This window comes from Elephantulus edwardii, unplaced genomic scaffold (genome assembly GCF_000299155.1).
Source record: "Elephantulus edwardii isolate Elephantulus edwardi_28Jun2011 unplaced genomic scaffold, EleEdw1.0 scaffold00036, whole genome shotgun sequence".
Taxonomy (NCBI): domain Eukaryota; kingdom Metazoa; phylum Chordata; class Mammalia; order Macroscelidea; family Macroscelididae; genus Elephantulus; species Elephantulus edwardii.
In genome coordinates, this window is record NW_006399786.1 from 20,760,370 (window position 1) to 20,775,592 (window position 15,223).

General features: G+C 38.6%; 1 protein-coding gene across 1 annotated transcript in view; it reads right to left on the reverse strand.

Moving 5' to 3' along the window:
• LRRC69 (leucine rich repeat containing 69) overlaps nucleotides 1-14,749 on the reverse strand; it is a 109,244-nt gene extending 94,495 nt beyond the window's left edge. Inside the window, exon 1 of the mRNA XM_006884628.1 lies at nucleotides 14,567-14,749. Coding sequence (XP_006884690.1) covers nucleotides 14,567-14,749 — 183 coding nt within the window. The remainder of the gene's footprint in view (nucleotides 1-14,566) is intronic.
• Nucleotides 14,750-15,223: the final 474 nt, after the last annotated feature.

Sequence of the window (15,223 nt, forward strand, 5' to 3'; positions counted from 1 at the left end):
AGAGAACCTGAGCATGGTGCAGAATAGGGTAAGGTCCAGATCAGTTAGTTCACAGGCTTGCTCTGAGTCATAGTTGACTCAATGGCACTTAACAACAACAACAGGGCCAGTTCTTGAACTGAAATAATATTTAAATACCTTGCAGGTATCAATAGGTATGTGTGGTGCTGTTATTGTTGTTGTTACCTGCCGTCAAGTTGCCTGTGACTCATAATGACATACAACAGCTTTGAAGCCTGTTCTGACCCGAGACAGTTTCACTGACTCTGACACACCTGCCCCCATTGCCCTAGTTACCATATCAATTCATCTCATCTGGAGTCTTCCTCTCTTGCGCTGTCCCTCCACCCTTCCCAACATGATGTCCTTCTCCAAGGACTGGTCCTTCCTGGCCACATGCCCAAAGCACGTGAGCCGAAGCTTCAAAATCCTAATCCCCAAGGAGTAATTTGATTTCACCCTCTCTAAGACCAATTTGTTTGGTTGGCAGTCTGTGGTATGTCCAATACTCTTCTCTGGCACCATAACTCAAAGGCATCAATTCTCCTTCTGTCATCCTTAGTCATTGTCCAGCTCTCTGATGTACAGCAAGTAATTGCAAAGACCATGGCCTGGATCGGGCACACCTTAATCTCTAGATTGCCATCGTTGCTTCTAAGAGGTCCCTGAAGATGTGTAGATCAATTATTTAAATTGACAAAAAGAAGTAGACATAGATATATCTTCAATAAAACCCCTTATCTTTAACTAAACGTTTGTATTCACACATGCTCCTCCTGTGAGAATTAATGTTATCTATAATAATAATTTTTTTCATTCATGCATGCTCTTCCTGTGTGAATTACCTTTAGCTATAATAATAATAATAAATAATTTCAAAATGACAGTATATCTAGTGTTATGCTATTGTAAAGGCAGTATCTGTGACAACTTGGTAAGGTTTTGGCAAGTGTAAAACAAAGGCTTTAAAAAGGAGTGTAAACGGTGGTTTGTTAGTGATACCCTCCTTGTTGTTGCTAGTTGGTTTTGAGTCAGCTCAAACTCATAGAAACTATATAAAACAAAATGAAACAGCTCAGTTCTGGGCCTTCTTTGTGATCATCAGCATTTTTTAGTCCATTGTTCAAGTTGCTCTGTCAATCCGTCTCACTGAGACTTTTCCTAATTTTTCTAACTTTCTTCCTGACACTCCATGGTTATGAATAATTCTTGAAGGAAGACTTCAGTCATACAAAGTAAGTTTAAAACTTGCATTTCTTCAATAATAATAGATAAAATTGAATTCTGTTGGTGTTCTCAGAGAGTAGCTCTTTCTGTACCTTGAAAATTGACATGCTTTTTAAACAGTCCTTTCGTTCATCTGTCCCAATTCAGTGTTCATTATTTGTCCCCCATGTCAGTCCTGTTTTATAACAATGGCATGAAAATCACAATTTTATTTAAAAAAAAAAAGTTCAGTTGGGCAGCGAGGCAATCGCAAGGAGTGGGTTATTTATCTGGGAGGATCTAGAAAGCTTCTTACAGAGTCAGCAGGACTGTTGTTAAACAGCAAGTAGGCAAACATGCGAGGATTATCATTAAACAATGTTTGGATTTGAGGGAGGGGAAGAAAAGAAAATTGATATGCTACCATAGACTCAAAGACACCATTGGTAGCGACTGTTTCTCATGGATTCATGAACCAGAGAATTAATCACAGCATCTTATAATTAGAACTTTCCTGTTTCACCAAGTTTAATGTATAAAGTGAAAATAAAAAATGATATACCTTCCTCCTGAACACACTCTGTCATAGGGAGCTCTTTTCTATCTGCTGGCACAGTCCGCAGGGAGACGAGCTGCTAATCCACAGGTCTCACCTCTGTGGTAGTTTAAATTCACTAGTGACTTCTTGGGAGAAAGATTGGCAATCACCTCCTGTGTCATTTACAGTCTTGGAAACTCAAAGGTGGGTCAGCTCTGAGTCAATCGCAACTTCATAGCAATGAGATTAGATAGTCAGACATAAAGAGATAGAGAGATTCACACACATACAAATATATAAACATATACTTTCTGTAACTTATACTCAATTCTTCCCACAGCAATTATAAAAAATAGTTCTAAGCCCTCTCCCTTCTCCCATAGAATCATCTCTCAAATGCTTGAAGCCTGCTATCATATTCCCCTTGAATTTGCTCCATTCTTTCCTTACCCATCTCCCTCAGGACATAATTTCCTGATCCCTCAGTTCCCCTACACACTCTCTCATTTTTGTGAGTACCTCTCTGGAAACACGGTGCCGGTGGGGGGCGGGGGGTGAGATGTGAAATGTGATCTGCTGAGCAGACACGCTGGGGGGACCACTGGATCTCCCTTGGGCAGATCAGTGCACTTCTGCTAATGCAGGCTAACATGGCATTCACTCTTCCAGCAGCAGGGCGCATTTTTGGTGCATAATTAATTTTGTTTGTGGCCAAAGAAAACCCCTAAGTTAACTGACAAACAGATAACCCACATCCTGGGCTTGTGCAATTGAATTCTTTTCTTAACCTAAATGTAGGAATTTACATTTATCCCTGCAAAAAATGCATCTTGTTGGTTTTGGCTCCTAAGACATCTCCAGTGGATGTGATGTTGTCACTCCCAATTCTAAGTCTAAAACTGGACAATGTCTCTGGAAAAAAAAATTCTATTTCTTTCTCACCATCTCCATGCATACCCCATTCTCATACTCATAGGCTTGCCAAACTTTGAACTTAATCTGGAGCTTCTTTCTCATTCTCTGCTTAAATGTAATGCCATCATATCATAGTCTCAATGTTCTTATTGTATGTATCTATTTTAAAAAGAAATCTCTATTTTTTTATTCTGATTACCTTAGTAACAATCCTCACTATTGGCTCTCTATCATTATACAAGGATGGACAATCTGCTTCCATGTGGTTAGCCACAGGTCAGTTCAGATTCAAAGGCACATAACAACAGCACCAAAACACCTAATGCTCGTTGGGTCACTGTGAGTAGGACTGGATGGCACCTAACAAAAGCAACCATATCATTAGCATAGACTTCCAGAAGAATGAAAACGTCAGTCTTAGAATAAATCTGGAAGTATCTTAAAATGAGAATACCAAGACTTTTCTTTACTTACTTTGAATACATCATAAGAAAGATCAATTGTTTGAAAAAGATACCACATTTTGTAAAGCAAAACATCAGTAAAAATGAAGGAAACTCTCAATAAGATAAAATGGCTCAAGAGTGTACAAATGGTTCACACATACTCGTGATCTTGAAGACAGCACAGGGCTGGGAAATATTGATCATTTACACATAACATCACCATGAACCAGAGTATACTTGATAACAACTGCTAGCATATTATTAATATAGTCAAAAGCTATAACAAAGGGATTTGTTACATTTCCTTCATCAAATCTTACTAGATTATATCTAAACAAATTGCTCAATCAATCCATGAGGAATTGCCACTCAATGTTGTTTTTTTTGTAAAGTCGAACCAACTCATAGCGGACCCTTGGGGGGGGGGGGCTGTGTTCAGAGACAGCAAATTGCATTAAAATTAGACTGTTCATCCTTCTTTCCTGGAGCAGCTGGTGAATTCAAACCACTAGGCCACCAGAGCTCCCCTCCCATTCAATAAGTACTAAGTCTTTCCAAACCTCAGATATTTTTCCCCTTTATCTATCTATGCTTGCTCCAAATAGCACTTGTATATTTTAACTATTCGTAAAATTGATCTTATTTATTTGATTACATTGGCCCACTCATATTTTTCATTTAGAAATTATTTCCTCTTATATCTGGGGTGTGAAACCATCTCTGGGTTCATTGATACCTTGGCATTATAGATTTCAAGTTTAATGTAGACATATCTTTGCCTATGCAAGAGAGTGGTGACTAAGACATTTTAGTAAACAACATAACTATTAGTGTATAAGTAACAGTTCAAGTGACCAGCACTTAAATAAAATTTAAAGCTAAACTCTCTTTGACTATGCCTCATACAAACCTCACAAATAAAAATAATTTTACAGAAAAAGATCTGTAATACAAGCCATGATTTACAGCAAAACAATAAGCTTTCCTTTATTGCCTATATTCCTAACTTCTACTCTACATTAGTACAGTAATATGCTGCCTATTTGTTTTCTTAAACTGACTTAGCTAATAGAAAGACCGCTGGTGGCGTAGGGCAATGACGTATCAGGCTACTAAGCAAAGGCTGTCAGTTTAGATCCAACAGCCTAAGGGAGAAATATGGACAGTCAAGTCCTGTAATGATCACAGCATCAGAAACCTCAAGGAGAATGGATTCCATGGAAGTGGCTTCGACCGTCAGTTATCGCAAACAAAGGGACTCTCTTAGTGCACTGAGGTACAGATTGGGCTGCTGAGAGATGGGTGGTTTGAATCCACCAGCGTCCGTGCAGGAGAAAGACTGAAAGTCAGCGCCAATAAAGACTTAGAGCCTAGGAGACCAGGTGAAGGGTCACCATGGTAGGAAACTTAACGCAGCCCCAGTAGGTTTAATTTGGATTTGGTTTACGCCTAACAAGATTCTGTGGGGCTTAACATTGGACAAGCTTGTGACTGAGCTGTATTTTTTTTTTCACCTTTCTTATTTTAATCTATGTGTTGTGTTGTGTTTTTTTTTTCACTTTTCTTATTTTAATCTATGTGTTGAGCAAAAGGTCTGATAAACTGAACAATATGAATAAGAGAAAAGCACAAGGTTTGTCGGAAAACTTACTAACAACCTGAGATACATAGTCAGTATACCTTGCTTGCTGAAATTAAAAACAGTTCGAAGCACTTACTGATAAAGGTAAAAGGGAACACCCCTTAACTGGAGGTGTCTGTCTTTCTTCTAAGGATCTGCTGGTGGATTCTAATCTGCTTCTTGGAAAATACAGACAATCTCCTTCTCTAAAGAGTTACGGCCTCGGAAATCCAACAGGGAGTTGCTGTAAATTGAAATTAACCCAGCAGCAGCAGTAGGCTAGTAGAAAATGGGGTATATTATGGAATGGTAGCTAAAATTTTGGCTCAAGTGAAGTATGTCTATGAAACAAAGTTAGACTTTCACCATGCTGGAAATGCGGGGGGGTGGGGGGTGGGGGGTGGGTATGCGTGTATATAAGGGTGTAGTGAGAAAAAAAGGGGGGGGGGGAATAGTCCTAATTATCAGATGAAAAACTACTTGTCCTTTTAGTTATTTCTAATACATTTCTTTTTTCAACAATTTCTAAAATTACAGCCACCTTTGAATAATATTTTCAGGAAAAATAAAGATGTTTGCCATATGATTTTTAGATTATTGTAATTAATGTTCTAAAATAAAATGTGTGTGAATAATTGAATGAAAAATCAACAATCTTTGTAAACTTTCCCTCAAATCACAATTTAAAACAAACAATACTTGCCATAGACTAATTTCTGTTTTATTATTTCTACAATAATGTGTCACAGGATTCTGTCCCATTAAACAACCACCACACCTTTGTTCTCCAGTTATAGTAATGATTTCTATATTTGTTGCTCCCCTTTGCCCAGTATGCAACCTTCTGCAGAACATCACCCTCTTTTTGCATTTGTGCACTACCACGGATGCCCCTGGTTTGTGTAATGTGTTACATGTTACATGCTAACTGAGGTTGGAGGTTTGAATTCACCAGGAGCTCTGAAGGAGAAAGATGAGCAGGTTACAGCCTTGGCAACTTGAGGGAGGGTCACTGTGACTAAATATTGACTCCACAGCAGTGAGTGTGTTTATGTACTTCCTAGAAACAATTGTTAGGCTTCTTTACTTACAGTGATTCATGTATATATTTACCTCCACCATTATCTGAAAGATAAGGTCTCTATTTAAAGCAAAGAGTGCCTGAAATATAATGTTAAGTGCCTTTCAGTCAAGGAAGACTCACAGAAATCGTATGAATCCTGTTCTGTCCTAAGCCATTTGGTGTTGAATATTTATTGAATGTCACCCACTGTGGTCATTTCTGACAGCTCAAGCTGTGGAAGATTTCATCATAGATCCACATCAATTATTCGAAAATCAAGACATTATTGAGCTCAGTCTGTCTTGAACTACCCCACTTGATTCACATCCTTTTCATTTTCTCTTTTCTAGTCTTCTGCTTACCCACACTAACTCCTGCACTCCACTCACAGACACATGACGTGTACTCATGGAATGTAAACAAAACACATCTAGTATTTCATTATGCCTTGAATGTAACTATCCATTATTACTTTTTAAAAAAAAAAAAAACAAAACCTAAACCCTTCATAGTATTGACTATAAGTTTTCTTTTTACCAATTTTTGTGCACTGTTGAGTTGAAACTAACTCATTGCTGATCCTCCAGTGGTTCCAGAGGCAATTTAATCACAAGGGTGAAGATTGCCTATCTTTCTCCCATGGAACAGCTACTGGATTTGAACCACGTGTCCTTGGAATGGCAGCACAGCTCCTTACCATTAAGCCACCAGAGGTCCCCGTAACGGTAACTGCTATTAACTGGACTAATTCTATTTACAACTTATTGGATTAAAAACTTTTCAAATGTATAAAGAGTTAAAATACTGAAAGTATTCACCTTTTTTTAAGCTCAAGTTTAAATCAGTCCTGGTACTATTTTGAAACTATTAGATAGTTTGCTTTGGAAACAGAAATGGCATTCACTTCCTCAATATCATGCCTCTGGAGACTATGAATTTGATTAATGTTGATAGTTGTAGAGGGGCTTCAGGCCTTTTATTCATAGGGTCAGTATGTATCATACTCGACTCAAAGGCCATCTTCAACAACAGATCGTTTGCTTATGAAGTTATTGTTCTGTGCCGTGTAGTTATAACCAGTTCATAGCTGATTCTACAATGTGTTTTCAGAGGCTGTAAACGGTTCAGGAGGAAATTGTCCATCTTTGTCCAGAGAGCAGCTGGTGGATCTGAGTCAAATACCTTTTGCTCAGCAGCAAAGCTCTTGCTTAACCAGGTTAAGAACATGTAAATGTGATCGAGCTAGAATTTGAAGTATTATTCTTTAAATGTCTTAAGGATTGTGAATATTCCCATTTCTATATCCTAACGAGGTGATCCAACAGAAAGTGTAAATTATTGAACAATATCACTAATATCTCATGGAAGCACAATCTTGCTGAAGATTATAAAAAAATGACTAGAATTGACAGAAATACAAGCTGGGTGTAGAAGTGGAGTGGCAGCAGGGATGTCATTGCTGATGTTAGATGGGTATTGGCTGGAAGCAGAGAGTACCAGAAAGATGTCTATTTGTGTTTTATCAACTATACAAAAGCATTTGTGTAGATCACAAATTATGGCTAACATTGAGAAGAATGGGAATCTTAGAACACTTAATTGTACTCATACAAAGTCTATACCTAGACCAAGAAATTGTTGTCCAAACAGATCAAGAGAACATTGCATGGTTCAAAATCAAGAAAGAAGTATGTTAGAGTTGCTTCTTATCCAGATCCCTTCAATTTATATGAACAGATCCCTTCAATTTATATGAACAGATCATTCAAGAGGCTGGATGTTAAAAAAAAATTTTTTAAAAAGAGGCTGGATGTTATGAATGTAACATCAAGAATGGAGGAAGACTCATCAACAACCTAATATATATATATATATAACCTTGCTTGCCAAATCTGAGGAAGACTTGAAGTGTTTACAAAACAAGGAAAGAATGCAGCATTCAATATGGATTGCATCTCAACATCAAGAAAACAAAGATTCTAACCACCAGGCCAATTGGCAGTGTTGTGATAGAGAAATGATTGAGGTTGTTAATTTCATCTTGCTCGGATCCACAATTAACAGCCTTGGCTCTTGCAGAGTCAGGAAATCGAAAGACATGTTGCATTGGGAAAATCTGCTCTCAAGGACCTCTCCAGAGGACTGAAGAGCAATGATATCAGTCTAGGCGCCCAGCTGCACTGGATCCACGCTATGGTTTTCTCAATTGCTAGCTAAGTATTCAAGAGCTGGACAATGACTAAGGATGACAGGAGAACCTATGCCTTTGAGCTGTAATGCTGGAAAACAATGTTGAAAATACCATAGTCTGCTCAAGAGAACAAACATGTCTGTCCTGGAGAGGGTAAAAGTAGTTTGCTCCTTAAAGGTAAGAATTTTGAAGCTCCATCTCACATACTTTGGACAATGTTGCTGGGAAGGACCAGTCCTTGGAAAAGGACATCATGCTTGGCAGGGTAGAAGTTCCGCACAGGCAAGGAAAACCTTGCATAAGATGGATTGACACAGCGACTGTGGCAATGGTGTCAAGTGTGTCAATGGTGTCAAGATGGGGAGGTTGGCTCAGAATAGGGCAAGGTTCAGAGTCATTGTTCATAGGCTTCCTATGGTTCATAGTTGACTTGATGGCACATAATGACATGTCCAAAAACATACAGATCATACTGTCACATTCTGCAAACCATTTATTAATAGTAAAAATAATTAAAATGAATTAATGAGAGAAAAAGTCCATAGTGTTTATACTTCTGAATTAAAATTTCCATGACCAAAAATGTGTGTGGAAGGTCAACATAATAGCTCACTCTGCTGATTCTTATAAATGCTTTGCTAGGAATCTATGGTATCTTGGAAACCATAGTTCAATATATTTTCCAAATGTTGGTCCTGACTACCACTGTTCAGAAGCACTTCGTTTAATTTAACAACTGTGTCAATTATTAAATTATCATTTAAATTTACCATGAACTCCTAAGAAATAAGTCTAAAATGTCTTACCCTTAAAATAACTATAATTTTGTTGGAATTTGAGGGAAAGTTTCCAAAATCTAGCATAATACCTAACCATTAGACAGTTTGTTAAGACATGTGAAACCTCTGAACTCTGACCACCACACAGAGCCCAAAGTGTCATGAGATTGACGCATCCTATTAATTTGGTATAGGATGGAATCTGTTATTAGCATTCACAGTAAACATTTTCATTATGTTCATCAAGAAAAGTGAAGTGAACATAGACAAAGAGAACGTGCTGAATAGAATGCCCTGGATTTCCCTGCCAAAGACTATATCCAATAAACACATGAGGATAATGAAGATGTGCTTTGATTTTAAAAGATAGAGATGCTTATAAAAAGGGGAAATAGTTTCTACTGAAGGAGAAAGAAAGGATTCAGAAAAGGTGGAGACAGGAGAAAGTAAAGATCTGACAGGCAGTATAAATGACATCATACTTTTCCAATCTTCTAGAGGAAGAATACGAGACCCAGAGTGAACAAGGAGAGAGCCTAGGGAAGCCATTGCTTACACTTCTCTCTCTTAAGTGCATTTAGGTAAATTCTCATCTCTGTATCCTTCAGATCTTAGCTCACTTAGACTTTCTTAGGTCCACTTTCTCTGACTTCTATTAGAGATTCTCATACCAGAATTAAACCCACTACCATAATTCACATTTACTGTGCTATTTTATAACATAATTTTAAATCTATTTGTGTTTCTCCTTCAATATGGACTGAAGCTCAATATCAAGAAAACAAAGATTATCACCACTGGGCTGATTGATAGCATCATGGTAGACGGTAAAGAGCTTGAGACTGTTAACAGCTTTAGTTTGCTTGGCTCCACAATCAACACTCTTGGCACCAGAAGCCAGGAAATTAAAATACGTATTACATTGGGGAAGTCTGCTGTCAGAGACCTATCCAAAGTACTGAAGGACAATGATGTCAGTCTGGAGACTAAGGTGCATCTGATACAGACTGTGGTCTTTGCAGTCACTTGTTATGCATCAGAGAGCTGGACAATGACTAGGGATGATAGAAGGAGAATTGATGCCTTTGAGCTGTGGCGTTGAAGAACAGTATTGAATATACCATGGACTGCTAAGAGAACAAACAGGTTTGTCCTGGAAAGGGTGAAGCCGGGCTGCTCCTTAGAGGCAAGGACTCTGAAGCTTTGTCTGACATACTTTGGGCATACTGCAAGGTGGGACCAGTCCTTGGAGAGGGGCATTATGCTTGGGAGGGTGGAGGGACAGCACAGAAAGGGAAGACCCTTGAGAGATGGATTGATTCAGTGACTGGGGTAATGATGGTAGGTGTGTTAGAGACAGTGAGATTGGCACAGGAAAGAGCAGAGTTTAGGGCTACTGTACATAGGATTGCTATGAGTCGCAGGCGACTTGATGGCACATAACAACAACATCATTTGCGTTTCCCGCTTTCCCCACTAAACCTGAGAACAGAAACACAAGGTTGATTTTTTTCCCCTTTTGTGTTATCAAATAACAAAGGACTTAGTTCACTGCAGGTATATATTAAGCATCAGTGAATTAATACATCATTAATGAAATTGATTTATGAGGGGTCATTGACAAGGACAATTAATGTATGAAAAGGTGAAAGTAGAAAATAGTAACAAATGAATAACCGTCTATACAGCTCCACAGGAATGTTTTTATTTACTGTCATCTGTTTATGGCCAAATAAAAAGTCATGTCAGAACATGAATTTGTCTTGGTCAACCACACATGAACAGCTTCAGGGGCATCGCTGCACTGCCACTGAACCTTATGATCCGTGTCAACAATGCCACGCATAATTAGAGTTGGTGGGTACTTGTTTCTTTCAGGATTCTTAAACTATGGCTGCCTTACCTATGAAGGATATTTCTTCCTACATTGGTCCAACATCACAATCACACTGTTTGGTTAAGCTGCGCTTTAACAACTGCTTCCATTCCATTTTAATAAAGCCTGCATTATGTGTGTTACTGTGTCCAAGATTCTAGGGATAAAACAGGGTCTCTGCCCTCAAGAGCCATAAAGGGCTTCTTTGAGAATAGTTGACGTGCCAGCACTTAATCAGTCACAGGCCAGATGTATTCATCATAAGTTACAAGGCATTGACCCATTTCTTTTAATGTCATTTAAAAGTGATTGAAATATCCCAGAGCTTCATTAGTCAAATTAGAAAGGATAGACAGGAGGGATCTGCATTCTCTCAAGCAGACTCCCTCCTCACACTTTATCATTGTTTCCAGATACATAATAATGGTCATATTAATTCTAATAGGAAATGCAATTTATTAGAAAATGTTTATGTACAAGGATTGGACCTTTACATAAATAAATATTTCATTTAGTCTCCAAATGTGAAGGCTGGGACCGTCTTTTGTCACACTTGTATCCTCATTGTTAATACAGTGAGAAAGTGTAACCAGTTCTCATAAAATGCATTTGGAAAGTACAAAGGAAGATGTTATTTAAATGAGAATTATATTGTAATTAAATGCTAAACACTGTGACACTGCTGTGTCAAATGCAATAATGGTTATTCATGTTGGACAGTGTTTAGTGGAGCTCCCAGATTAAAACAGGCTTGAAAGCAGGAGTGGCATCCACTTCTGAAATAGCTTGCTTCAGGAAAATTCTATGAACTTAGAGAAATGATGAAATTTATATAACTGTTCAGGTCTTTCTTTCATAGGGTTGCTATGAATCATCTATGACTTGATGGCACTTAACAACAACAACAAAGCACATATAGTACCAAGGCCACTGATACTCTGTAGAAGTCCTTGATTAACTTTTCTACTAAATATTATCACAGGCCTCATTCCCTTTCTCTGCTTTATTTTTCAGCTTGTACTAACGAACCTTTCACATCCTATTTATTTTGCTTATTTGTTTCTTAAATGTCTTCTGACTAGAATGCAAGCTCTCTGAAGAGAGAGATTTTGTTTTTAACCTGATTTGTTCATTGTTCAGCAATCAGTTCCTGGGACAAAGGTGGTGCTCAATATGAATTTGTGGATTGAAAGAATGAAGACAGAAATGGAAGCCTCGAGAGATTAAGGGTTCCATTTAGTTACTAAATGACTAAACCTTATCAAAAATGTCAACAGCACAAACCTTATTTCTATGAGATTATACAAGCACTCATTCTCCTGCACCTTCTTCCATAAATCTTAGCACTAAGTATCTATCCCTCACACAGCTTTTCACTATTATATGCAATAATCCATTGCAATGGCCACACAGAACTCACAGACAACACCCATTACTGTGGGATTCATAAGAAAAATTAACAGGTACAACTCAAGTTGGAAAAACTGAGAATACAATTCTTCAATCAGGATTGTCCACTCTCAGTCATACTTTTTGGGCTCTGCTCTGCCCTCAGGCAAGTGGTAAAAATCTCTTTTCTGATGATGATGCACAGAGAAGAGAGTGAGATTTTTGATGATTTCAGTTTGCTTTGTTCCACAATCAGCAGTCTTAGCACCAGTAGTCAGGAAATCAAAAGAGGAACTGCACTGAGAAAGTCCATTGTCAGGGACCTCTCCAGAGTACTGAAAAGCAACAATGTCAGTCTGGAGACTAAGGTGTACTTGATCCAGGCCATGATCTTCACAATTACTTGCTATGCATCTGAGAGCTGGACAATAACTAAAAATGATATAAGAAGCATCAACGCCTTTGAGTTGTGGTGCCGGAGAAAAGTGTTGAACACACTACGGACTGCCAGAACAAAAAGGTCTCTCTTGATTTAGAGGGTGAAACCAAGCTGCTGCTTAGAGGCAAGGATTTTGAAGCTCTAAATCACAGACTTTGGGCATGTGTTCAGGAGAGACAAGTCCTTGGAGAGGCATATTATGCTTGGAAGGGTGGAGGAACAGTGCATGAGAGAAAGACCCAAGATGAGATGGATTGACTCAGTGACAGGAGAAACAGGATTAGGTCTGTCAGAGACGACGAGATTGGCTCAGGATAGAGCAGGTTTTTAGAGCTAATATACAAAGAGTCGTTGAGTCTCAGCTAACTTGATGGCATATAACAGGAACAAAATATAATAAGGCAAAAGGCAGACACCAAAGAAACAGTTCATTAAAAACTTAAACGGAATAAAGTTGCATAAAGAAGAAAATGTAATGATAGCACATTAACTATGTGAGCCAATCTCATCATCATTGACAGACCTAATCCTCTATCTCTTGTTACTGAGTCAATCCATCTCATCCTGGATCTTTGTCACATGCACTGTCCCTCCACTCTTCCAAGCATGATATTCCTCTCCAAGGACTGGTCCCCCTTGGCCACATGTGAATGATGCTTATTCATTGTTCTGTAAAAGCCACTTATAAATAAGCTAAACAGAGTAATATGACTATGAAGAAGATGAGGAAGAGTTACGTGTAAAGCAATCAAATCAAGGGAAAAGAAGATATAGTGAAAAGTGTTTATATATGTAGACAAGCAATGTGGATAAAAGGTTGGCAGGATACAATTGCTTTTTATTATAAGCACCTTATAACTTCATTTTCTAAAAACAAAGTGCTGATGGAGAAAAATTCAGGTAGAGAAAAGAACCCATTTCCCAGTAGAATTCTGTGGTTTTACATATTATCTTCTATGTCAAATTGTTTTTGTTAGCAGTCATACAGTTGATTGCAACTCTGGGTGCTCCAGGTGACAGAGTAGTTTTCTAGACTTCAAGTTACATGCAAGCAGATCACCAGCTCTTATGCCTACAGAGTGACCTGAGGATTCAAATAGTCAGTCCTTTGAGAGCTTAACTGTTTGCACCACCAAGGCTCCTAATGTCAAATTCAAATGTCCAAATCCTTGCTGACTAGTAATTATAAAAAGCCATGCTGATTTGTCAGATTTTGAATGGGCCTATTTAAAGGAAGCATTTTAGAGTAGTATTCCATTTCTTGCAAAGAGGTGGATCCAGATTGCAACAGTAAATGATTTCTTAAACCTAGAAGGAAACAACATAGATGAAACTAAGAGAATTCCATTTTGACCTAGGACTCAATTAAAATGTATTGAACTCTAATGACTGGGCTGCTTATGGATTCCTTGCATCTCAATGACAATTTAGAAGTCAGCCAAAAGAAAAGTAAAAAATTATTAATAGTCCTTGCCTTCTCTTAACCTCAAGCTTTTTAGCAGCTAGAGTTTTTATATTGTTGGGCAGAAATGTTTAACACAAGCATCTGGGATTCATTCATGTCAACTTTTGCTCTTTAAGAAGGATAGCCTTCAGTTTAAATTCTTTTAAAGTCAGCTTCACAAGAAATGTTCCCTTCCTCCTTCCCATTCATTGCCAACACTCCTTTTCCAACTTCAGCCTGCTCTAGGAAATTGAAAAGGAATCTCCTCCCTACACTCCATCCTCTGTATTTCACATGAAAAGGCTTCAGGACAATCCCTAGGGCTAAAGGCCTCTCCAGGACCCTGAAACCCACTTCCAGATGTGAGCCTCCGAGGTAGACGGGCGAATTCAGACTTCCAGCCCTTTTCCAGATGACAGCCTCCAGAAAGACGAGTGTGACAAAAACCTAATCCTCTGAAGCCAGATGGGGGCCAAAGGGCACATGAATAAATTGAAACATCCTCTATGTCAACCAAATGTAGTGTCCTAAGAGATACCCCCCCTTCTTCTGATACTCCTCCAAAAACATGCCAATTAAGTCTCCAGAGAGCTAAGAACCTCCATATCATTGTTCTGTCTCTTTTTTTTTCTTTTGCTGTTCTCCATACTGTTTCTCACCTGGGTTAAAGCGCTTAGCTCTGGGCACACTTTGGTGATCAGATTATCCTGCAGAGCAAGAGTGTTAAGGCCAGACAGCTTTCCCAGGGTTGATGGCATCTTCACAATTTTCTTTCCATTGAGGGTAACAATTTTAGTGTTTTTACCCCCTTTTAAGGCTCTTACTAATAATCTCTCACTCATGAGTTTGGGAGAGAAGTAGAAAAAATGAAGCGAGTTACCTTTATAGGTGAGCATTCTTAGAACTAATGATTCATGAAAACACAAAGATTCTAAAATCCACCATGGTAGCCAACATCAGATGGACTTAGCAACAAGGCAGTAGGTGATTCCTGTTTGGGGCAGGAAATATGTTGTGTGGTGGTGGCGATAGTTGTTGTGTACCATCGAGTCTGAACTAACCCATAGCTGAGCCTCCAGGGGGTTTTCAGAGGCAATTAATCACACAGGAGGAGACTGCCCATCTTTCTCCCATTGAGCAGCTGGTGGCCTCAAACTGGCCTTCAGGATTGCAGTGCAGCTGATCACCAAACCACCAGAGTCTCTAGGAAATAAATTATGTAAGTTTAGGGTATCCAGAGATAGGAAGCAATGTCAAAGACTAATGAAATTATGTCAAAACGACACTGAAACCTATTCCTAGAGACACCTGCTGGC